A 26,891-nucleotide genomic window follows, 5' to 3' on the forward strand; every position below is an offset into this window, starting at 1 on the left:
GAGAGAGAGATACCACATTCACATAACTTTTATTATAATATATTGTTATAATTGTTCATTAGTTATTGTTGTTAATCTCTAATTACATTTTATCATAGGTATATATGTATAGGAAAAACCATAGTATACATAGGAATTCAGGACTATCCATGGTTTCAGGCATCCACTGCGAGTCTTGGAACATATCCCCCACAGAAAAAAGGGGATTACTACAGATGTAAATGGGATAAAAGTTTTTCAGTAAACTTTTAAAACAGTTTCTCTAAAATCTTTTTGGTAACCTAAAACCTTGAAGTTTTGCTAAGTTAAAGTAAATGATGGATAGTCATTGAATATCCAGATCATTTCCAAATAAGATAAAATACTAAAACATTAATTACTGAACACAGGTTTACCACTTTTGGCCTTTTTATTTTTTTACAGAGAAACTAAAGATATTTGGATACATTAATAAACGTGTTTTGTGCCACACTGAGAAATTTACTATGGAAAAGCATATGTTTCTAGACATTATACAAAATATTAATTTGTCAAGCCACACAATTGTTTACTTCTTTTCACTAAAAAGGTTGTTTAGGGTTAAAAATTAAATATATATTATATAAATATGTTTAGAGTATATATATGTGTATATATATATATGTATATATATAATTAAAGTTACTAGAAATAATAAGGAAACATTTCCATATGCAAGGAAAGTAGGATGTGTGTTTTCAGTAAAAGAAGGTATGAGGAATGGAGAGGAATTTTTGTTGATGAAAAAGAAACTAATTTTGTCCTGAAGTGAGACTGGTTACTTCAGAATGGGAAAGAAGAAAACATAAGACCAAACTGTATAAGGTTTGTGGGAAAGGAATCTTGGGAAAGGAATTTTATGTGTGGTCAAGCAGGCTGAAATTAGAATGAATTTATTTAAGTGGAAAACAATGAGTTTTAATATCAAAAGTACATCAGTGCAAAATCAGAATTGATTTTCTCTCTGTTAAAAGAACAAGTGATTTTGAATTACTGGTCTGCTCTTAATAAGAGATTGTAAATGGTTGTTCTTTACCTTTAAGTAATCTGCCTAGAAAGCAAGTATTTTGTGCTTTACCAAAATAATTTCCTGTAACAACGATTTACCTTTCTATATTTGCCTGTGTAGTCTTCAATTGTCACTTTGGTTAAATGGATAACTAAATGTTGTTTCACAGTGACCTATGATCCTATCTGACCAAATGTTTTTAAACCTTTTGATATTTTTGACAAAATTCCCCCAAATCAAATCCCAAATGAAATCTTTCTGACCTCAAACTAACTCTGAGATTTTCCAGAGGGCTCCTGGGACACATCTCAAAAGATTTGTTCCCTCTCCTTATAAAAGGAGAGATCTTAAACTAATTAGGCTTCTTTGATGTGTTAAATTACATGGGAAGTATTGTCAAATAAAAGTAATACTAAGCCCTCTCTATTTTGTATTTGTATAGGTATATAAGTGTTCCAGAGCTGTGTGAAATTCCTAGAGATGTGATATGTCCAGGTATAATATTATCAGTCATAATTAATATTAACGTAAACTGGTGTATATCACAGAAATAACTACATTTCTTTATCACATGAAATCTCATCAGATCTTGAACAATGGGCATTTTTAAGTCTTTGTCATTTACAGAGACTTATTGTCTTAGATGCTTCTGCAGAAGTGTTCTTACAGAAGTGCTTCATCTTCAAGGAGATTCATGGAAAGGATTTTAACAAGTGCATGTTTCTGATAACGTAAAGGTCATAAAACTGAACTGGATTCAAGCAGAACAAATATCAATTACTGTACATGGGACTAAATGAACTGAGGAGGAGGATGATTATAATTTTTTAATGATTTTTTTTGTTTGAAAAATTGCTAGTTCCTTAATGTTTTGTTTTTCCAGGTTTAAGGAAACCTTTTTTCCTAAGTTATCAATGACTTACGGCAATTTGGTAAAGTATACCTTTGTAAACAAAGACGAAACATTTACTTTTCTCCCTACCTGATCCCTCCAGAATTTGGAAACTCTTCTGTATTCTTTGCACAGCAATACAGTTAGTTATTTGCAAAGGTCAATAAAAATCTGTTCTCCTTGTAACAGAATACACTGGAAACATTGGCTGTATTACCAAAGCTCTGACTGAAATGTCATATTTGAGAGAGATGTACACAGACTCAGATATGATCTGACAGCTTTAAGGAACTCAGGTTAACTTAATAAAGCCAATAAAGGCCCTTGAAAAAATTTGGCCTCGTACTCTGCTTACAGGGTTCCTGGCAGCCTTACCCAGTGAGTAAGGAAGGTCATTTCCTGGCAGGCCCAGGAACCTCAGGTTATTTTTGGGACCTTATGAAGAGAGGAATTCACCCAAACTATAGGTATTGCAGGTAAAATCTGATGGCGAGTTCTTGGCTTGGCTTTCTGGCCTCAGAGGCTTTTAAGAGTTCAATCTGAGATTCCTTATGAAAAGTTCCTGCAAAGCAGTTTTAAAAGGAACTCATACAACATAATCACTATTCTTGCTGCACTTATGTAAATAATCAGGCCAATTTTAAAGCAAACAAATTAGTTTAACTGCAATTATCTTTTGTTTTTAAAAAATGGAAGTAACTGTAGAGAGAAAAATGTTTGTACTTTTGTAGATATTAGATTCTAGTGCTATTAATTTTCTTTGAGGTTTTGTTATATTCCTGCAAACTGGACTGGATCCTGAATTCTTCTAGTTCCCTTCAAATAACTAGCCACAATTCTCCAAACTTATGTTTCCAATTTTCTCCCACCCTTCTGATTTGGAATCACTAAGAACAAAGATGGTCCTTGAGTCTCCTTGGAAGGGACTATATCAGATCCTCTTCACTACTTAGATGGCAGCCAAACTTGAGAGACTTAGGTACACATCTCACAGCTGAAGAAGTCTCCACCTGACATCTGGTCCTGTACACCAGCTGGAGACCTCAAAATCAAACTGACTAGTTGGAGAAGTAGCTGACACTGAGGTAGACTGCTTCCTCCTGAGACCCCAGATCAAGACTTCATACTTTAACTAAATATGAAACCTTTTTCTTCTCTTTTTCTTTCCTTTACTCTGTCTGGCATTGATCCAGAAAGATAATGCAGTCATCTGAATCTCTCAGGCCATTGCTAAGGGAGGTAACCTCTGTAATTCAGAACTTTTTATTTCAGGTTAGGAGATTTACTTCCCAAATGCACTGAAAACTTAAATGACTCATGGCTTGAATGGGCAAATGCAACAATCCCTGCAAATGAATCCATGAACAGCACCACTTTAGTGGAAGTGGTCTGTGCCCCAACAGTATTTATCTTTGTCTGTGGTGGTGATCATTCTCCTCGGGCGTATGGATGCCTAGATGGCTGGCGCATAGCAGGGCAATGCCTCTTGAGTTATCTAACTGTGCCCCTAACTATTTACAAACAAACTGAGACACTTCATTGGACAACTCCCCTGAATTTATATTGCAGAGTTAGAAAAGTCCAGGAGGCTTTCATGGCTCAGGATTCACATTCCATAGCAGGGCCCTACTCCCAGGGTTAAGAGTAAATGTAAATGAAACTATAATCAGGAATCTCTCCTTAACTCTTGAAAATACTACAAAATCTACCAAGACAGTAGCTGCCCAACAAAATTCCTTAGATTCTCTGGCCAAAGTTGTTCTTGATAACAGAATAGCCTTTGATTATCTTTTAGCTGAACAAGGGAGTGTCTGTGCTGTGGCCACCACTACATGCTGAACCTGGATTAACATTCTGGACAAGTGGAAACTCGGTTAACTAAGATCACTGAGCAAGCCACTTGGCTTAAAAAAAATGACTCCTTCAGCAGGGTCTTTCTTTGACTTATTTGATTTTGATTGGTTTGGGTCTGGAGGACTATGGCTCCGAACTGCCCTCCAAACACTGGAAATTATTCTACTTATAACAGTCATAGTGGTCTCCCTGGTGCATTGTATTCTCTCAAAAGCTTTAAATGTATTTTTGCAGCCACTAACCACTGAGCAAATGACCTCCCTATAACTGGAATGCCAGAAAAGAGATGAAGAAAATGACTGACTAAAACAATTGTGAGCCTGAAGTCATGACCTGTGAATACCACAGAGATTCAATAGCAAAAAAAAGAATCACGACCTGTGAACACCACACAGAGGATCAGTAAAAGCTATAAGAACTAAGCTACAGAGAGGTAGCTGAGAGTGGGGCTAATGCCTTAAATTTTGATCACATCTCTCACTTGGGCTGAAAGTCTGATCAAAAGGAAAGAATTGTGAAACAAAGGGACAACAGGCCCAAAATGGAGTCACTTGTGCTAAGCCCCATATCAGCAAACCAAGACCTGATACCTAACCTAACTGTAGTTTCAGCCTCTCCTAGGAATGCAATCTTAACCAGTCCTGTCTGGAATTTCCTAGCCAACACTAGTGAGGTAGCCCACCTGATAGACCCCTGCCTTCTCCCAAAGGAAGGTGACCTTGCCTGAAATAATCCTTTCTTTATGACGTCCTTGTCCTGCACCCTTTCTGCCTTTAAAAACCTCTTCTTTCTGCAGCTCTTTGGAGCTCCTTTCCATTTGCTAAATGGGAAGCTGCCAATTCATGAACTGTTGAATAAAGTCAATTCGATCTTTAAATTTACTTAGTTGAATTTTGTTTTATAACAAGGGTGAAAGTTATCAGATACTATTCTTAATAAAATTTTTAAAAGTAAAAAGAGAAGGTAATCATAAAGAGAAATGAAAAAACCCACGGATAATGTCAAATGCACTTGAACCAAAGAACGCTAACTATTGAGTTTAACACAAATCCAGCCTGTTATACACTTTCTTTCAAAGGATCAAGGGATTTTAAAATTAAAATACATACTGTAAGTGTGAGTTTTTCGTGCCTTGCAATAGTTCTACTGTCTGCCTCTTGGCACAGGAAACTTTGGAGGGACCCATCATCTGTTTCAAGTCACCAGCATTTCCAGAATGAGAAGGACTTCGGGGCATGCCTACTTCAACAAAAGCATCATTACAACCTGCAGAAGGGGAGAGGAAAAAGCAAAAATCCAGACATCACCTTACTATCAACAATCACCTGCAATGGAAACAAATCAGAATCCAATTCTATGGAGACAAAAGCATAACAGCTTTCAGCTACAGAGAAGATGCCTTAAATTCAGGCTACCTCAAAAACTCAAGATGAAATTTGAAGACCCTCATGTTTTTTTAAAGATTGTTAAGGATGAAGGTGTTATAAAAAGAAATACTCTACTTGGGAAAAAATTGCACACACACACACACTTAGTAAGTTAATGCTTTCCTGCTGCACAATTACAGTCACTTCAATTTAGGAAGGTCCAATGTAATGGGAAAGTGGTTCTTTCTATGGCAAAGTGCTCTTTCACCATGTTCTTTGGAATTTCATTCAAGATACTGTCTTCCTGCAGTCTTGAGGCAGGGTGAATCATAACCAGTTAGAAAAACCCACTCAAAATCACTCCACAGACTTTCTACAATCCCCTTTATCCAATCAACGGAGCAGGCTGAAGTTCAGAAGGAAAGATACCTTCTGCAGGGTTTGATTTGGTAGATGCCTGCTCAGATGCAGTTGTTTGTCTCGATGGATCACCATGATTCGCACTCAGCACTTTTTCTCCAAGTGATGAAGTGGATATTGCACCATATTTTATATCCGGAGACTGAAATAATAATAGAAAACAACACAGAGATATGGTCACAGTTCTAACATTCACCTCAGGTGAAAGCTTAAACGCGTTACCAGTGGCTTATCTCTTACAAACAGCATAGGTCACATGATTCTTGCTGAAGGGCATTACCTGTGTGTGTCCATTTAATGAAGCAGAGATTTTTTTGCTTTCTGTCTGCATACTGTTGATATGGACATCAACAGGAGTCAAGCCAGGAGGGGGAGATGGAGCTGTGTGCCCATAGGTGGGCACTCCAGACAACAAAATATTGGTTAATGTGGCTTGGGCAGTAGATGGAATCATAAGGTGTGGTATAGCAGAAAAACCTACAACAGCATTTCATGAAGACAGACATTAGACAGGAATAAACTCAGAATCAAGAAGCATTATTTTATTATTTTCAGTAACAACAAAAAAAGTTATTTTTGTTGCTGCAAACTGAGAATTCAATTTTGATACCTCTCTGTTAACAGGTTTAACACATTACTGTAAAAACATAGAAGATGTATTAAAATGGAACAACATTTTAGAGAGTATTCAGTCCAAGCTCTTCACTGTACAAATGAGGAAACTAGCTAGATTTAGCATGTGCGTATGACTACCAAGCAAACTTGTCAAACTAGAACGTGCATTTCCTAATTACCAGGTCAGTGACCCTCGCGTGCTTTTGCCACTGCTCCCTGCACACCATGCTCTTTTTCCTGATCTGCTTGTCACGTTTGAAGATTACATATTACTTTTATGAAAATCTCCCTGCTCTATTATGCTTCATTTTAGTTGATTTACACTCTGGAGAACTTGTTTGGCTGCAGTATTCTTTGAACCATAGTTCTTCCCTACGGAAACAGAACCACTAGTAAATTTTACTAAAAAACTGATTAATTCCTAAGAATACACACCTTTGATTGTACTTAAATAATACTGACCTGTGGCACTTGAAGTACTAGCGAGTGGAGGTGCCCACAATGTGGGGCTAGGGGTACCAGAACTCGGACTTTGCAAAGGACTGACTGAGCTATTGAGAGCATTCAAAAGTGAGTTCGGGGTTGTCGAAGTACTGAGAGATAAGGCAGTGGGTCCCAAAAGACCTGTAATGAATGAATGTAAAGTCAATACATATAAACTCAAGATTTAGAAATACAGATGGCCTCAATATTGCCATTTGGAATGCACATTCATATAATCTGATATGTTCCAAATATAAGAGTGACAGATTACCTTTTTTCAAATATTCACATGAAATATTGCATGATACAACTCCAACACAGGACCCCACTCGCCCACAAACAGAAATGGAAGACAGATGTGCCCAGACCAGGACAGCAGTCAGGGGCCCGGACACCAGTCACTTGCTTCATAATCACTTCAGCTAGCCAGGATGAACAAAATTGTGCTCACGTGGAGACCCATTTTGTATTTCTCTGCATAATTCACTTGTCATCTGCTTCCAAACTAACTCTTTTTAAACCACTTACAATTAGCAGTGACTTGGGGGACGTTTTCCTGCAACAGAATATCTCCCTTTGGTCCATTTGCAGAGGCTGGCCCACCTGGAACAGTTTTCATACCACGTATGACTGTCCATACATGACGTCTTTGGGTCCATCTCAATGCGTATGAAGACTTTTCTCAGAAAAAAGAATTGTTTTTCGGCTTTTTGCTTGTTTTAAGGATTTAACGTTTGATTTAGTAACGAAATTTCCCTTCGGGCATTTCAAATATGTTCTAAAGTGAAATGTGAGTTTGTATAAATAAGTTCCCAGGAATACTTAAAGCATTAAGTATTAGAGGCTAGAGATAGCCATGAAAACATTTTAAAATTAAATCACTCTGATCTTTGCTCACTTTTTTTCTCTCTAGTACAGGAAGAACTCAGTTCCTGCTAAGTTGCCTGATTGGCATTTCCTGACTCACATGCATTGCTGTGTTATTACAACTCTGTTCAGAATCTCCAGTGGAAGGGACAACTTTGGGAGATTAGGGGCCAAGGGGGAAAATCTGTCTTTACTTGTAATGGTGTCTGGGCAGGGATACTTGGAATCTTAATCATATTATAACCATATTACATTTTTAAAAAGCAAGAAAAGCTATTAAAAATTTTAAAGACTGCTGAGAGTATCTTTTTCTGTCTCAACACTGAACTTGGTAGAATGATCTGCGAGGGTTATTGCATTAGCTTTTTATATAATAGCTACTGAAAAATGTGCAAAAAAGTAATGAACCTAGAATAACTGTAATATAGCAATGAACTTCATCCTACAAGATGGGAATCTGTAAATGAGGCAATACATATCACACCATGCCTACTAAGTGGCTCACCCTGCTTTCTTAAAGAACTAAAGCACCACGATGATGTTGTTCTTTCATCTTTCTCTTCTTCACCTGAGACATAAATGCAGGTCGGTTTGTTTCCCGTGGTGGCCGCAGGCCAGATCTCCTTTGTGTTTGGGCAAGGCAGGCCTAACCACTGGGACTGAGGGTTCTGCTTCCTTTCACCTCCCCCCTCCCCACCCGTCATGCAGGTCTGCAATTACTTTTTGAAAAGCAAACTGGATAATCTTTATCTCTAGGGACTAATGGTAATATTGCAAATGCAAGAGAGAGCAAACACATCAATTACAGTCAGCCGGCTCACTTCACTCTCAATGGCATTCTTAATTTAGAAGAACAAACACAGCCACCAAAAATACAACAGCCAGACCTTGATTATTTATGCCAAAATAAAAAGAATGTGGGAAACAGAAATCCATAGAGTCTAACAAAAAAATCAAAATGGATTGATTCGAGTTTTGTTGCTTTTCACCTGATCGTAGTGCCTGAAGAGGAAAAAAACAGCCTTTAAAATGTAGCCCCAAACAGTAGAAAGAAAGGAAACTGGATAAGCAATCCCCCAGTGGCTGAGAAGGGCTATAATAATAAATTTTATACCTAGTCCAGTGAGTCCGAGGCCTGCGGAAGCTAAGATATCCAGGCTGGGACATGCCAGGCCGGCAGGGCACGATGCTGGGGATGGACTGGTTGCTATGGTAACCCCACTGCTTTCAAGTCCGAGGAGACATTTCCTTGCTTCATACATATTTAACGCATTTCGCTCAACACTTTTCACAATCACAGACTATGAAAACACATAATGGGAAAGAAAAAAGTGACATGCAAGTAGTCGACAATGAATTGGGGAGGGGGGTGAGAAATGAATATGGTAATAAGAATTCCACTCAGGGAACGGATGAATGATGCTTTAAAATCAACTGCAAATTCTAACCACGTATTTCCTAAGTTTACTCCTTTTGGTAAAACCATAAAATGTTAGTTACCATTTATTGGGTGTGTCCTGTGTCCCAGGCACTGTGATGGAAGCTGCACATACATTCTAATTCCTGCAAAACCTCATGGGGTGGAATTATTGTTCATGTTCAGTGAGGACAAGGGCCTTACCCAAGGTCACGGCCCAGCTGTGGAGGAGCAGCTAGAGGATTGGAACTTGGGTCCTTCTGTCTCTACAGCCCATTCTCGTTTATATCCTCTTGTCTTTACATTAAAGCTTTCCCCCCTTTATCTCATCTTTACAAAACAAATCAAACATGTCACCGTATACAGACTGCATAATAATAGTCACTTACATTTGACATTTACAGTCTACTAGTTAACTAATGGACCTTGAGGTACCACTCTTCCTCATTGATGACATATCTGTGGCAAAGCTTATAGTAAAATAAATTTCCAAACCATACATCTTCTTTTTTTCTTCAATGGACTCATCTAGAAAATTGGAAATGTGAACCCAAGGGGGAAAGCCTCCAGTGGACAATACAGAAAACGTGTGGCTGAGACAGCAGTTAAAGCAACAGTCAGCCTCGGGGCCTGTGAGGCATAATTCAACGGCCCTGGGATGCCGCAAGGTTTCAGAGTTCTCACTTAAAATCTCTTTTCCCCTGACCTCTGCTCACTTCTTGCTGAACTCCAGAAACCTTCCTGTGCCTGTCCATCTTTACATGCAAAGTCTTTTCTGACTGTATCTTTTCGTTCTGGTACGTACAGTGACTCTAGTCAACTCAAATTAGTAAAGTACAAAGCTTCACAATACATAAAATTAATGTTCTATTCTCTAACTTTAAGCTCAATATATCAAGTTCATTTAGAATCAATCCTATCTTTTCCTTTAAAGTTTTCTTTTGAAGAAGGCATGATTCTTTTTCTTATGTTGGACACTAAATACCACATTATTTACATAGAGACAAAATTGTATACAGTAATACATGTTATACATATATCATATGCATAAATGCATATATGATAAAATTCAGTTTAGAAATTTTAAAAATGGAAGGCACAACTGTTTGGTGTTTTACCTACTATAATTAAAAATATACATAAATGTTATCATTTAGTACATGTTATTATGCAACTTGCTAATTTTTTTTTTTTTTTTTTTTTAAATTTTTGGCTGCGTTGGGTCTTTGTGGCTGCGCGCGGGCTTTCTCTAGTTGCAGCGAGCGGGGGCTACTTTTTATTGTGGTGCGTGGGCTTCTCGTGGCGGTGGCTTCTCTTGTTGCGGAGCACGGGCTCTAGGCGCCTGGGCTTCAGTAGTTGTGGCACACGGGCTCAGTAGTTGTGGCTCGTGGGCTATAGAGCGCAGGCTCAGTAGTTGTGGCGCACGGGCTTAGTTGCTCCACGGCATGTGGGATCTTCCCGGACCAGGGCTCGAACCCGTGTCCCCTGCACTGGCAGGCGGATTCTTAACCCCTGCACCACCAGGGAAGCCCACAACTTGCTTTTTTTATTCAACACCATTCTTGTCCTTTGGCTTCTGATACAAAGGTTTCTTCGGCATGTATAAGTAGAAGTAGCATCGCTGAGGGTAGGGTATCCGTGTTATCAGTGTGAGCAGATGATCACAAGTTGCTTTTCAAAGTGTCTGTGTCAACTTACATGCTTTAATGTAGGAACACACCTCTTTCCTCACACTCTCACTAGCACTTAAGAACGCCAGAATTATCGCATTAAACTTTGCAGCATCTTAGAGGAGAAGTTCCAAGAAGGCTGAACTGGGGATACTTCATTATTTAAAGTATATATGACAGACGATGGCGCCTATTCTTTAAGTCACCAGGGCTAGCACAGTGGCTCACAATTAGTAAGTAAACTAAGTATTTTTTTAATTGCCTTGGATATGTACACATACACATAGGCACATAACACAACGTTTAGCCTTACCAACTCTTCGGCAAGTTAGTAACGTTTAAAGTTACCAGATTGCAAATTGATAAGAAAATGTTTTCTCTTTCCTTCCCATATAGGTAATTAAAATAATGGTCACAAATGGACTCCAAAAACCAACACATATATTAAAAAAAAGATCAATAACGAATGCTGTTACAAATTTACATTTATATAAAATAACTAAATATAATACAAAACGATGTATATTATACAGAATATTTAGTTCCATGTATATGCAAATACACATTTATACGAAAACAACACTAGACAGAACGTGAGGTGATACACGGCTCTCTTCGGGCCCAGACTCTGAACCAACCTTGCTCGGCTGTTTTGGCTTCGGTTTAATGCTGACGAAGACGTCGAGCTGCTCCATCAGCTGAGCAATGAACTGTGGATCAACTTCCATTTCTTCCTTCATGTCAAACATTAGCACAAGAGGAAGACAACCCTAGGAAATGTCACAGTGGAAAGGGTGAGAGGTAAAAAGTTACTCATTTAAACATCCAATAATTTAACATGCCTACAGATAATACAATCTTTTATAGATTTAAAGAGTAAAAACCAAAGTATTAAAGCTAAATTATATACCTTCACACAGCTTAGAAGGCTGGTGTGTAAATAATGTTGAGGGGTAGAAACTATTTGTTGGATGACAAAAACGTGTCTTATGTTTGTTTTTGGCCCTGAATTCTTTATCTACTCTCCACCTTGGAAAATTCCCCCATTCTCTGACTTTAGTTTTGTTAGTGACGCCAGAAACTACATTCTCAACCACATCAAGGATACTAATCTTGTGCCCTGGCTCAAAGACCTACAGTGGAGGCTTTTTATTGTCTCCTGAATGAACTCTAAACATGTATCAGCCTTTAAAAATCTCCACATTTCAGCTCGGCTTTGCTGGTGCAATCACAGGTTTATGTGTACACGTCTGCCCCTTCCTCCAGGCTAGACCAGCCTCTTGAATATCTTTTAAACAGGTTCTGACATTGGTCTCTTAACTCATCAAAAGGCTTCTTTGCCAACCCAATTCCTACGTCTCTTCTGACACAGCTCAAACCTTACCTCCTTCCTGGAGTAAAATGCTACTATCACCCCTTCTTTTCACTATCTCACTCTTTAGCATGGCAGAGTTTAGCACTTTTTTTCTCTGATGCTGTCTTCCTGGCCCCTAATCTACTTAGTATAGGAACCATATCCCATACATTTTTACGAGGTACAGATTGATGGATTTGTATATAAGTATCAGAAGAAGTTACCATCAAACATACTAGCATTAAAATGAAATCACCATGTTCCATTTATCTTCTGGATAAGTGATGTTTGTAAGGACACTGCTATAAAAAAATGGTGATGGTATTTAAAATGTAAGTTAAAGCCATTTAATTTATCTCTCCGTCACGTCTTTCAGTATTGTTTAATAATAATAATATGTCTCACTGCACACCTGTATTTTTGGCAGGTGTGATCAAAGTATGAATATGAATTCATAACTGTGCTGATCGCTTGAAAAGTTTACTAACTCAAAATAATATCTAAAGAACTTGAAAAGCACAAAAAAGAAAATATGAAGAGTAATCATAATAATCTTTGAATACAAATATGCTAAGTAGCCGTATATTAAAAGTAGCCTAAGTAAGCCTGGCTTTTAAGAAAATTAATTTCTTAAAATTATATATCATAATCCTTAATGATTATAACAAGTTCTCCTCTGTCAGAGGAATGGAATCAACAATACAAATCTGGATCTTCTGAAAGTTTCTCTAGAACAGATTCTACAAGTTAATAATAGCAAATGTCACACCTGAAGCTTATGGATTCAAATGTCACTAAAGGTCTAGCCCGAACAGGAGAATATGATGGTGTTTTTAATAAGAATACTTGTGAGTCCACAGTATGTCAGTCTATTTTGTTACTATACATCAACCTACACACTGGGTTTTTAAATGAGTATAGGAAGGATAGAAATATTGAAAATTATAAACTGGAAGCAGTAGTAAATTATATAACTGTTATTTTTCTTCAATGCATGACACTCAAATTCATGGCTTAAACAGCATTTTTAAAATTGTATCAGAGATTTATGAAATGTTCAAATGTTTCATGCTACCAAAATTTACATCTTTGAGGGTAAAATTCTCAATGTGTTAATTTTTAACTTTTCTGTTTAAACAGAAGACTTTTTTGGCAAACGCAAACTAATACTACACGTCAGATAAAAATAACCACCTTCCACAAAATACAGCCAGTTATTTCAATGTCACCTCTTCTGTTGCTAAGTGTAAGTTAAAAAAAATACTAAAAGGAAATTACTCACCTATCTAATGAAATTAAGTCTGTGAGGCACCATGTACCTTATTCTTTTATTTCCTTTTACCAAGTAAGTTGCTTATTTGACCAGGATTTCAAAGTGCTTCCATAAATACCACATTGGTACATTATGGGCAGCAACAAACACTGTACCCAAAGAGGTAAAAAAAAAAAAAAAAATCGTACCATTAACTTCAGTAAACCTACCATGAGATATTGCCTTGCAAGACAGACAGACTCAATGGTGCCCTGGAGGTAGACGGTGGATTTCTTTTGTGGATTACTGGGATCGGGAAAGTGGATCTGAGCACCCGTTCTCTGCATAATATGTTTGATGTTGCTTCCATTTCGACCCATCATAAAGAGATGATGCTGAGCTGCGATATCTAGTTGCGTGCTCACGGGGATAGCGGACGCCAAGCTCCCGGCGAGATGCTCCAATAGCATGGCAGTTCCTTCCTGGGAGGAAAGGGTGGGAAAGAAGTAGGCCTGTACAGTAACCGTCCACGTTGAAGGGAAAGATTCTACTGCACTTCTGACAGCTATGGAAGAACTCAACACATTCTAAGAACCAAAACGTACTATGAGAAAAAATTCTGGAAAACAAATTAGTTTTAAAATCCTTTAAAAATAAAATTTGCAAAAAAATAAAAAAATAAAAAAATAAAAATTGCATGATTTGTACACCTACAATGTTCGGAATTACCTGAACCACTTACCTTCACAGCACTTGTGTTATTCTGAGACCCTCGTACTATCACAGTAGCACCGTACATTCGGGACCGCTGTTTAAATGACACTGAAATGTTGTACGTTTGTGATATGTGCTGAATAGAGGGGGAATTAGGGTCGGGCACTGGTTGAAGAATTCCAGCAATCGGCAGCTCAAACATCAGCACCAAAGGAAGCAGCTCCTAAAATGAAATTACAGAACCCAGGGCAGATAGTTAAGTCATTGTACATTTAGAGATGTGTGTAGTTCATTCATTCTTTTCTGAAGATGGAATTTTAAAACATAATGCTTTTATTACAGCCACAAGCTTGGGTAGACAATATAAAGTTTTTTAAATGAAAGGAGCCTTTTGTGAAACCTGAGAGTTTGTAACTTAAGCTGCCTGTGGCATTTTTCCTCAGGCGCCTTTTTGATCATTTCAAAATCATCAGAGAAATCGAGCCAGATAAAATCCAGAACGTCTCTAAGAAACACCTCCGATACATTCATACACTATTTCTGTCACTATTTCCTACATGTTGAACATATGACTTGGTTATAAATTGACAAATTATGGTATTTTTATTGCCTTATAATGCAGACATCGCTGACATTGATTTACAGAACTGAAGGTAATAAATAGTTACCCGAATTCTAACTCGGGCCGATTCTACTCCTGCCGGTTGTCCTGCTATAGATACCTGCAAAAATAAGAAAACACAGAGTTAGAGTTATTGTACTTGAACCCACATCTGCTTTCCCGGTTATCTACACCCTCACTACGTAAAGTGTCGTCCAGGATAAAACAGCATCGCCTAGCTGGGAGTTTGTTAAAGATGAGGGACCTCAGGCACCAACCCAGAGCTACTTAATCAGAATCTGGATTTTAACAAGCTCTGGTGATGTGTGTCAACTGATCAACGTCACCTCCTGGACTTACCTAAAACCTCCCAGCCCCCGTGAGCCCATCCTGCCCTCTTCACAATTTCTCGTGTTCATTGCACTTTCTCCCTTTTTATAAAAACTCTCTGAATACGAGATGGATATCAATGTGCAATGATAGTGCCGCACTAAGTTCTCAAAGTAATGAACTACTTTCATGCTAGTTGGCAAAAAACTGCTGCTCCAACAGCCCTCTCCTGGGATCTCCTGGGCTTTCCTACGATCCATCAACTAAAGAATTACTCTTGGCGTTAGGGCAAGCGGGTGGGGCTCCAGGACAGTGCTCTCTCATGGGCCACGCTCATGCCGTATCAGCTGTCAAATATTTTGATTACTGCTCTTGCTTTTTACCATGGCTTCCTATCTGGTTCTTTATGTATGTGTCCCACTGTCACCATTAGTCCCCACAGAGAAAAAACCGTATTGTATTCAGCTTTGTGGCCAACATAGTTTCTATATTGTGATTAGAGGAGAGAAAACGTCCAAATAACACAAAGAACACCATCTGTTCTTCAAGCACTGACAGCGTTTTCATGTAGACAGGTGAGTTCCATTTGTTTCCAAACCCAAGAACTAGAAAAAAATGTGTATAAAACAGAGCCATAATTCAGTCAATATGAGGAAGTCAGACACTCATACACTGCCTCTCAGAAGGTGATCCGGTGTAGCCTGGAGGACCACTTGTGCGATGCTGCAGACAGAATCCCAGCTATCGATAGGTGCTTGGACTAGGCAAGCTTTCAGGTCCTTTCCTAACTCACATGCCTTCCGAGCCTTTCATAGGGACTTCGTTTTATATTGCCATGATATCCTTCCCTCTCTTCTACAAACTGTTTAGAGATCAAGGATTTATGGCCCATCTACAACTCATCTCCTCAAAAAAGAAGAGCACCTGCAGTCTCCTTGGAGAGGGACATACAATCCATACTAAATGCCAACTTCATGATTACGCTTTTGCTCTCATCTCCCAAAAAAGTTATGCACACAGAAAATTCAAGCTTTAATTTGTCCCATAAAAGTTCACGTGAAAAGACAAAGCACCTGGTTGCTTTTTTCTGCTTGATTATTCCTGTTGGAATCTGGAAAGTGGATGTGGCATCCTGTTTCTTCCATCACCTTCTTAATATTGTTGCCACCTTTGCCGATTACATGAGAATGTTCTGTATGTGAAACATCCATCTTCAAGGTGACCCGATTGCTCTACGTGGAAATAATGTATTATTTCTTGATGCATGAAAAAAGGAAGGAACAACTCTTAAAAAACACTTTTCCCCCAAAGGAATAGGATTAACAAAAAGTGACCCAGTGGAAAATCTTATAGATTTCTTAATAAGATCATCTTAATCTATAAATTTTTCAATTTCTATCTATTTCTCCTTGGCTAATAAAAAAGAAATTTTCATTTAAAGACAAATTTGTCAGAAAAAATAGAAAGATATACTTTTTACCAAGATAATTTTTGGGACAGTAGTATTTAAGTAAAATTAGGTATAATTACAAAAAAATTACTTGTTTTTCCTTTAATAGATATTATTCATGAAACAGAATTCAAATAACTAAAAACAGATGAAAACAATTACAAGAGTGAATATATATATGTTAGTAGAAACGTTGAACAATGATAGAAAACAGGAACTAACAATAAAATTCAAAACAGAATAAAAAAATATTTACAAACATTTTCACAACTTCTCTATCACTGTATGTCAAATTTTACAAAGTAGATAAATTATTCTTGCCAGTAGAAATAAGAGTGAGGAAGATACCACAAAGTATACATCTTTAGCAGTAAAATGGCTTAAGTAAATCAATATGGAGTGTAAGATTTGTTAGCTACATTAAAGCAAAATGTAAAATTCTAAAACATAATGAATAATTACAGTCAGACTGGAATCCATGTATTTAATTTGGGAAAATGTAGTGCTGTAAAATTATAAAGACTGACATGAAATGTTTTCTCATTTATAAAACTGATACTGAAATTCTTCAGTCCCTACAAAGTAAAATTAAAAAGTCAAATACAACAAGATGTTAAAAATATCAATAGGTTTACATTTTCTGAATTCTTAAATTTTAAACTTATATCCATTAAATACTTTGGTTTTTAAACTTAGTTCTTCTTTTAGTTAAACCTCTAAAAAGAGAAAAAAAGATATCCTTTTTTGGATATCCTAAAATATTTAATAATTATCAGGTGAATATTTCTTAAAAATTAAAAAAACAGCAACAAAAAGGAACGGGAAAGGAAATAAAGAGGAAGAGATCAGAAACCATTTCAGTGAAATACCAGGTGGCAAAACATAGTGGTTAAGAGCCAGACGGCCTGGATTTGAATCCCACCTCCCCACTTTTCAGCTACTGAATCCTGTGCAAATTCCCTAATATCTCTGTGCTGATAGTTATGAGGGTTAAACCAATTAATATTTGTAAAGGGTGTAGCTAAGTGCCTGGCATATAGTAAGTGATTTTGACGTGTTTATTAAAATAAATTCTCACAAACGAGTATACATTTTTACATATTTTAATTTCTCTATTGTCTCTCTCTACATATACTTGTAGAGAGACAGAATGTACAAGAGAAATTGTCAAATTTCACGCCATCACACACACAGAGCTATACAGAAGATTATTCTGGTTTTCTACTGACATCATAAAGGCAAATACGATAATTCTTGCAATCTTTATTACTTGCCCTATACTAATCCAGGTCAATATTTTTTAATATATATATATGGGGGGGGGGAGAGAATATTATTCAATTACCCAGCATGAGAGAACCTATTCAAATTTTAAACAGAACTTTAATCCACTGTAGAATCACACGTGCTTATTTCAAAACCCACCATTACTTTCTCCTGGTTTTTCTTCTCCAAATGGTTCTTTCACAACAGCATGAAGTAGCCCTTGCAGAGACAAGGTTCTGACATCTGAGTGTCCTTAACATTCACTTACTTTTGTGTCTAAGACAGACATGATCATTTCCTTGGCTTCCTTAACATCTTCTTTCTTTCCAGAAACCTTAATATGGGGATCTATAAGAAATCAAAAACAAAGGGCTCTTATGAAACTCCCAGGCTCTGTTTCAAAACTGTTGTTACACTATAAGAAAAGAGATTACATAATAAATTTAATATTTGATTCATTCCAGGTGTGTTGTCACTGTAATAAAAACAGGAATATGGAAAATACCCAAATTGTGCATTTATCGATGCTTTTTTCCCTTCTGAACACTGGCTAACCTATTTAAATTTAATTGCAAAATATCATATAATTATTTTTTAAACAAGTAAAGAGTCTATAAATTCAGTTTATTAATTCATCTCTTGCTACATTCCAGGTCCTGTTCTAAGGCTTGAAATGCATGGACTCATTTAATCTACACCCCAGTTTTGTGAGGTTGTTTACAGAGGAAACTAAGGCACAGAGCAGTTTAGTAACTTGCCCCAAAAAACCATTCAGGGCTTGTTTATTGTAATCCAGTGTCTTCCAACTCTGGATTCATACTTTAAACCATGTGATAATTTAGAAGATATTCTTACCAGTCAAGGTTAATAGAAAAAAAAAAACTTAACCTTCATTCAGGAATATTTAATATTTATTCAGAATTAGTACTACCTGACTAAATATCTGCTATGTCTATTGCTTGTTAGTGCCAGGGAATGTTGCACAGGAAAGCATTCATTCATTCAGCAAATATTTTCTGAACCTCTACTATGTACCAGGCACTATTCCAGGGACTGGGGGATATGTGAGTGACAAAAAAAGACCCTTGTCCACTGTGCAGGGAGGCAAAAATCAATCAAATAAATAAATGACCTAGTATATTAGAAGGTAAATATTATGACAAAAAGGAGAACAAGACGAAGGATGGAGAAGACCAGCTGTGGACGGGGCAGGGGCGTCAGGCCGCACTGAGAAAGGAAGGCTTAAAGGGCGGGAGGCAGCTGGCCAAGCTCTGATCTTCCAGGAGTAGGAGACATCAGAGCCAACGCCTGTGTGGGGACGCGCCTCTTGGGTTCTCTCTTGAATCAGGTTTTCAAGTCTCCCCAACAATCTGAGTGTTGTATTACCCCACGGGTCAGCCTGACAGAGACCAAGACCATCCTGGGGGGTAAGCTGAACGTTCTATGCGATTAGCTTTAGTGATAAAGCTGAATAACAGAGAATTCATCATCAATCATCATCACCACCATCGTTAATAACGCCAAGCTTACTGACTGCTCACAACATACTGCCTTCTCTGCTGAGCACACTTCATAGACTCAGGTCAACGACAGAGTCAGCCAGTGTTTGCTGAGCACCTTTCACAATTAGCAAGCAGTTCTGCCTGAGTCCTTCTAAACCAGGACAAACTAGGATAAGAAAGTAAACTGACCTGGGGTAGATTTTATCCAACTACACGTACATCCTCCTCATATTGTGATTTAACCTACCCATCTCCACCTCACAGTCATCAAGGCCATGACTCATAAGGTGTGATTGAAAGAGAGAGGGAGGGAGAGAGACAGAGAAAGGAATGAAGGATGGGAAGAGGGAGGAAACCATTTTCTAAAGCCCCCCCGTTCTTAGGATAGGATGGGGCAATCCTAGTCAACAAGAGTGCGCGTGGAGCCTCAGAGCTCGGGAACGTCTGGCCCCCCGGGGAGGCCTTCCAGCAGCAGGGCCTGATCGGGGTCGGCGCCCTCACCTCCGGCCCCCGCCCTCTCCCCAGACTGTGTCTCCTGGGGGCTGCTTCTGGCTCAGGCGCTTTTCCTTAGTCTGTTCTTTAATCCCTCCTCTGACAGTCGCCCTGTCAAAGGGATGTTGTGAAGATCAAAGACCTTAATGCTGGTTAAAACTTTCTAAAGTGTTTAAGTATCAGGTACTACAAGGCGAGGGGCTAAATAAACGTAGGGCAAAACGGCTGTCCAACCACCGCAAGCTGGGAGAGCCTCGCGCTACCGCTGCGTGATGTGGTGTCCGCTTGCTCCTTCAGGTGTCCTAACAGGGACTGCCTTTTCTGTGCAAGACTCTCGCCAACTTTAGCAAACTTAAGTAACCAAACATTCTCTTTAATAATTCTTATTATATCCATTATGGCTCCTAGAGGCAATATTTACATAAAGAGCTGTCTAGATTCAAAAGTTTGGTCTCAACTCTCTTGAACTTTGGTTTGAATTACTGTAGGCTCTGACATTAATGTCTACTAGAAATGCTCACTGCTGCAGTGGGGGATTAGAGCTCGGTGCTGCTCTAATCCAGACCCACATGTCTGCTCATCAGACTCGCTTGTAGCACTTACTAAAATGTAGGTTCCTGGGTCTGCAGGACCCGGCAATCAGCATTTTGTTGTTTTCCCAAGTGATTCCTAAATCAAGAATAGGACACAGCAGATCAAGCCACATAAAACGTGTAATTGGAATCTCTTATGTATCAGCCAAGTATATATAACATAAAATGCTTCTACAGGAAAAGAATGTATTTTCTCACAAAATAAATTAACACTATGTATTGAGTGGTATGATAATCTGAAAACCTATTACTTTACAGGCTGGATAATCACATTAAAATTCCTATGCATCTGTAGAGGGACAGGAAACCTAAGACCCAATTTAAGAAGGAATTTGATTTTCCACCATCTCTGCATCAAAGGAACAATAAACAAAATAAAAAGCAAAAGACTCAATTAAAATATATGTATACATTTTATTTCAAAGTGAAACAGCACCATCTAGTGGCCAAAAATATAAACTATCAATGGACACAAAAGAGAGACAACAGTAGCCACCAACAGCATCAAACTGTCTCCGGGACCCAAATCAGCACTCATTTCAAAAATGGTGCTTTAAATAATCAAGTCTTGTAAGTACAGAGCAAAAGATGACAAAATTCCAGTTTAGATTGCTGAAGTAGCCTGTAGTATTGGAGTTTTCATTCCCTCTTTGCTCTTGCTTAAAAAGTATCTACAGGATGTGAGTGGGCTCTTCTTCCAGGTTGAACTTAATGCACTCATCTCAAATCCTGAAATACTATTCTCTGCTTTCAATAAGTGCTACAGTTTACCCTTCAAGCTTGTCCATGTAGCACCACAAGGGACTAAGGTTTCATTCAGACCCATTCTGGAAATACTTGATGGAGAGATGAAAAATCAAAGTATGAACTATATTAACAAACATAAAAACAAGGAAAAGAACTGTTGGAAGATGGTGGAGAAACAGGAAATAAGTATGCAGTCTCCTCCTCCCCCAAAACTAATTGCTTTGAAGGACAACTCTGATTTGGGCATGAAAGTTTTAAGACATTGCTCTAAAAATAATATTGATTGCTGTTGAATCAACCCTCAAGCTCTCTGAATACAGGAATTGTCTTAACTGGTTTTGTAACTTCCACAGTTCAAAATAAGTAGTAGATACTCAGTAAACTGTTGCGGAATAGATTGATGGTGCCCCTATTTTTGGAGATGGCAAAATACAGAGAGAGGAGATCCAAATCTGTGGAAAGAATCTAAACCTCACAACCAAGGTGACCGTATGTCCTGCACTTCCCAAAATATTCCCAATAGTTTTAATTTCAAATATTCTGATTTCAGTACCTCTATAAAAATACAGAGAACTGTCAGATATTCATCCAGATTTTGGGTTTTTAGATTCCTGTCCCATCAATCTGCTCTTATCTCTCTGGTGTCATCCTATGAAGACCAGACAGTGATCCAACCTTCAATAAGTAATATGAAGCTGTACGGACATGGGTATGATATGGGTATTTTATATGTGTCCCCTGCAAAAGAGCTAAACCTTTGGGCACAAAGAGGTTTCTTTATGACTCCATATGGAAATTCATAAGGACTTGGTAAAGCAACAAATGTTTTCATAAGAACATGCTAAAAACCGTATTTTCAGAAAGATAAATATTTCAAAGAGTTGGGATGTTTATACGAGCTTAAATTATGGTTTTAAAAGATTATCTCTTCAAACTCTGGTTTCTCCTCTTCTGGTTTTCTATCCTTGGAAACATTCCCATTCCTGGAAGCATTAGTGAATATTTTATTGTCTTTGCCTTCTCTCCTCAAGATTAAACATCCTTTCCGTTTCATTCCTATCCCGCAGCAAAAATCTATAGAGAATACTCATGTTAGGCATTTCATTGTATTTATTATGCTACAGAAAGTAAGATACTACTGACACGTGATGAATTTAAGCCATCAATGTTTCACCAATGATCCATTTGTAACTACTTTCCTGCCTCAGAAAAATTCAAAGCAATGCTTTCATTCTCAGCATGTTCTCTTGGAGAGAGAAAATAATAGAAAATCCCTTGTTTGACTAAACTCACTCCTCCCACCCTCAACACCCCAAAATAAAAGACATCATATTAAAATTGCTTTTTTTGTTTATGGGGAAAAGTTCCATATCACGGCCTAAAATCAGGATGGCTTTTGGTACATTTATGCATGTAAACAGAAGTGTCAAACTGGCCTTAAATCCATAAGAAGAGACCACTGGACAGAATTCACTTTCTCCTGGCTTGGAACTCTTTTCACTTTTATTTCATGTTCTTCCTAAAGAGTCTTAGCCTTTAAACCTGTCTAACCAAGGACACTGGCTGGGGCCAGGTCTGTCAACACTGTTAGGAGTGGTCAGTGTTGACAGGCAGAGAATTTCAACTTCCTCTGTAATTCCCTCCAACCACTGGGACTATATCCTCCGCCGGCAAGTAGTTCCAAAGCAGTATGGCCAAATGTTTTATGGAAGGGAGACTCTGGCTCTAGAGTAGGAATTCTGTCGAACAGCCAATATACATCGTCTCAGAAAAATCCCCACACATCTCAAGGGCACTGGCTGACTTGGATCACACAGGGAGATGCTAGGGGAAGAGAGCAGATACCACAGAGAAGGGATTAAGTTTCAGTATCTTCTACCTAGGCTACAGATTACCTTCATGTTGTGGGGAGAATACGCGGATTCTACTGTCATGATGCTAAGTTGTGAATCCCAATTCAGCATAAACAAGCTTTGTTACCTTGGAAAGATCACTGAATCTCTGGAGTATACCTTCTTCCAAAAAAAAAAAAAAAATGAGGGAGTTTGGTCAGGTCATTTTTACACTGTCTTATAAATCTGAATTTCTTTGGTGTAAAGCAGTAGTACTATCGGGTTCTTAACTAAAACTAACCTCATAAACAGGTGTATTTTCCAATTTTTTTGGTATCTCATGAAGTGGCTCACACCAAAGACACCACTGTCTAAAATGTTTCCAAGAAGCTGAAGATGCAGGGAGCAACACAAATGTGTCTGAAATTGCAACCTGCTTCTACGTGGAGGGAGATGAGCTTCACAGATGGCAGCTCAGGCTTTCCTTTTGTTCGGGACACCCTAGGAATGTGGAATTGTGTATCAAAGCAGGTGAAATTCAGTGCTCACCCCACCGCCACCTCCTGCAGAAGCTGCTTGTAGCCATAAAACAAAGGCAGTGACGACCCCAGAGGGAGATGGGATTCTACCTCAAACCCTACTGAGCCATGTCACCATTCAAAGTTAGACACCATCCAATACGTCTGCTATTTTGATCACTTTTCCTTTAGGCTGGAAAGTCGCTTTGCTGATCAGCGAAAGTGAACTAAACTTACAGTCAACTGGCCACAGCCCTCATTTTTCTGTGAAATTAAAGAGTTTCCCTCTAACTTCTTGAGAAATAGACTTTCCTTTTTAGACAAAAATGTGATACGGGGTCAAATAACATACCAGTATCACTTTTTTTGAAGTAAAGATATATATTTTATCAAGAGATAGGGAAAACCTGAACTGACTCATTAAACCTGACTGGAAATGACTTTAAAAGAACGAAACAGAGTAACAGGAAATCAATTGCACTTTAAGCTTATTTTGTAGTCAGTAATACAGACTCCAGATTATTTCAAGGAATGCTCCTTTGACAACAAGAATTCCAATAAACTGAGTTAGAATAAAAATAAAAGAGCAAGGAGTATATTTGGACAGGGGGTGGAAAAGCCCAAGCTCTAAGTACTTAAGGCAAAATGTCGGTGAACAGCCATGACAGTCAAATATTATAACTGGGATCAAGAGGAACAAATTCACCTGTTGTAGGCATTCCCTAAACCAACTATGCTGCTTTAGGATATGGCATATGTTCATCCTTATTTACCTTATTTTAAAACAAAAAAATTAATCTCTTTACTACTCAACTAGAAGAGAAGAGGGATGGGCAGTGAGACATGAAAAAGCAAATGTATTTTAAATTTAAAAACCTAGTTTTCACAAGAAAAAAATATTTCCACTGGTACCCACCATCAGTTTATATACCATGATGCCCCTAGATAACTTCCTATCAAAATTCCATTTGGAAGAATTAAACAATACTCAACAGAGAAAGGGTATTCTTGACTTCACAGTGGCATGAATGACACAAGCAAACCAAAAGACAAGAACGTATGGCAAGTTCCTCAAGACACTTTTCAGTTCAACTATTCGGCAATGATTGGAATGAAGTGCCCTCACCACTGTGGTAATGAGCACTTGAAGCAAGTTCTTGCTGAACATAAGGAAAGGGTGTGTTCACATACCAAGATGGACCATATGGACTCTTTATCAAGTTGGTAGGACAGAGCTATCAGCTTGAGAAAATCCAAAGCTAGCTAGAAGATATACAAGAGCTTTTGCTGATGAAATACCAGCATTTCCAACAAAAGCAGCAATAAAAGAATTCAAAATACAACAATAATGCTGTTATAATTGTTCTCTACTGATGTTTCAACTTTAGGAGGAAATAAGGCATAAGAGAGGAAGGAAGTATACCAGGCACCTCTTTCTCTTCTGTTAAGATTTCTATGTGCTTTATCAAAGCTATTAATTTAATCAGAAACAGAGTTTTAGGAGCTCAGTAAAAACGCAGAAATAATCTCAGAGAAAAACAACGAAATGCAAACAAAGTATAAAGCAAGCTCGAAGCATAAGAGATGAGAAAATCAAGGACAGATGTATTTGAGGAGTGTTGAGAACTGGGAAAGGGTTACTGACCTTGTTTTATCAACCCCCTTATCTTACGCAGTGTAACCTGAACCTCACGCGTAACTGCAGAGTTGCGGTTCAGGTAGAGCGAGGGAGAAAAAATCCAAAGCACAAGAGAAATCTCGCTTTGGAATATGGAGGGTAAAAAAGAAAGTTAAAAACACAAAGCCTAACTCAATTAGTTTCCTGAAGCCTTTGGCATCCGAGCTCTATACTTCAGAAGGAAGTAAGAGAATTCTGAGAAGAGAGAGGAAAGGAAACTAAGTGCCAGGAAGAGATCTGGAATCGTCTGAAGCGTTGGTACATAACAGGTCTACAGCAAGCATGAGCAGTTCTAGGTTACTCCGAGAGAGAACGTTCACATTTGTATGGACAACTCTTGTGACAGCAGGAACAAAGCCCAAGCCGCAGGGCATGACAAAAGCAATAATGCAAGGACCCGGGATGAGGAAGGGGCATGTAAAAGAGAGCTGGACTGAATACCGGCCCTCTGGAGTGCAACTCGAGTTCCAGTCCGATACTCAGTGGTCCATTTGATAGAAGAGGGAGCATTGAAGTGGGGACGGAGGCTTGTGCCAGGATAAAGCATCCCCAGGAAACTGCACTGAGATAAAAGCAAGTTATGCAAGAATTTCTCAGAGCCAGAAGTGACTAATCTTCATTCTTTCTCCAAGGAATACTGATGTTCACAGTGTACATGGCAGGTCCCAGCGGTATTGTCTGTGGTCTAAAGCCCAAAACTCTGTAATCTGTGGCCAGGGCAGACTGTTCCATCTTACAACAGCTGGGACCATTCGTGCAGTCTTAACGCATAGCTGCTAGCTGCAGTCACAGAAAAGTAACCATGTGTTGAGGAGTTCACACACAGTACACGAGGGAAGTCCCGTAAATGGAGATGTGACCCTGTCACACCACATACATGGTCTCTTTGTTTTACTTCTGGCCCACTGAGAGGATAAATTTAAAAAACAGAAACTGCCTTACGAAGATATTTGAGGCACAATTAAGGGTTTACATAAGAAACAGCAAAACTCTTAGGAGTTCAGTTCTAAAAATAACTTACCAGCTTGAGGGTGGCATTAAAATTCGCCACCTTTCTCATCTGTGTTGTAAGATCTAGTGAGGAAGTTTTACAGAATGCACTGAAGAGCAGTTAATTAAGGGTTCATACAACTCTGGGGGTTAAAGACTGTTTCAATCTTGTTCATGATCTCGAGAAAGTAATTCTCACAAAAACTGAAAGTACCTAATATTTGGTAAATAAGCTTGAAAGAAAATTATCTGGAAAATGCCTATCTACCAATCCCTTCTTCTTCCCACTTTCTACAGACTAGCTGAACAGCTGATTGTTGATAGTTTTTTATGTACACACATTGAAACAACAGTCATACCCCTGTCTCCAACTCAGGATCATTCTGAATGGTGCTTGTTTTTCTCATACTTTTTTGGTAACTGTTTCTCAAGTAAGTGGGAACCAAGGGTCTTAATCTCTCAGTCCTAAGAGATTTATATCTTCCGGGGGGAAATATAATTTCAATTATCAAATAACTTTAAAATGGTCCTTTATTATTCTTAATAAAAATATCTAAACTTACCTTGAGGCCCAACAATTTCTAAATCAGAATTCACTAAACATTTATCCAAAGGTAATACTCCTGCTTAAATATCTTAATTAATGAAAAAGTTGAAAGTTCAGTATTTTAAAACTGGCTTGCCTTTTGAGAGCAAGAATGTAGGGCCTTCTCACCAAAAATCACAGAAAATAAACATCACCTAATAAGGGTGACCAATCTGCCCTATTTTTTCTAACAAGAAATTTGATCTTCTTAATTTGTTACCATACAAAGAGGTCCTCTAGAGCAAGGGGGAATAAACAAACAAAGAAAACACTAATTATCCCACAGGAAAATGGGCAAAAGACATGGATAAATAATTTAATAGAAAAATGGCCAATAAATGTATAAACATGAATAAAATTCAACCTTACTAAAT

The 26,891-nt window shown here is 38.1% G+C and overlaps 1 protein-coding gene across 4 annotated transcripts in view; it reads right to left on the reverse strand.

The window, feature by feature from the left end:
- BICC1 (BicC family RNA binding protein 1) overlaps positions 1-26,891 on the reverse strand; it is a 301,081-nt gene that overhangs the window by 30,925 nt on the left and 243,265 nt on the right. For all 4 annotated transcript variants that reach the window (XM_068547506.1, XM_068547505.1, XM_068547507.1 and 1 more), the window contains 11 exons: positions 17,848-17,927; positions 15,937-16,095; positions 14,601-14,654; positions 13,961-14,155; positions 13,449-13,700; positions 11,251-11,382; positions 8,640-8,826; positions 6,638-6,799; positions 5,841-6,037; positions 5,570-5,702; positions 4,883-5,039 (listed from right to left, as the gene is read on the reverse strand). In XM_068547506.1, the coding sequence (XP_068403607.1) occupies positions 4,883-5,039; positions 5,570-5,702; positions 5,841-6,037; positions 6,638-6,799; positions 8,640-8,826; positions 11,251-11,382; positions 13,449-13,700; positions 13,961-14,155; positions 14,601-14,654; positions 15,937-16,095; positions 17,848-17,927 (1,708 nt within the window). The remainder of the gene's footprint in view (positions 1-4,882; positions 5,040-5,569; positions 5,703-5,840; positions 6,038-6,637; positions 6,800-8,639; positions 8,827-11,250; positions 11,383-13,448; positions 13,701-13,960; positions 14,156-14,600; positions 14,655-15,936; positions 16,096-17,847; positions 17,928-26,891) is intronic.

The sequence above is a fragment of the Eschrichtius robustus genome, chromosome 7 (genome assembly GCF_028021215.1).
Source record: "Eschrichtius robustus isolate mEscRob2 chromosome 7, mEscRob2.pri, whole genome shotgun sequence".
Classification (NCBI taxonomy): domain Eukaryota; kingdom Metazoa; phylum Chordata; class Mammalia; order Artiodactyla; family Eschrichtiidae; genus Eschrichtius; species Eschrichtius robustus.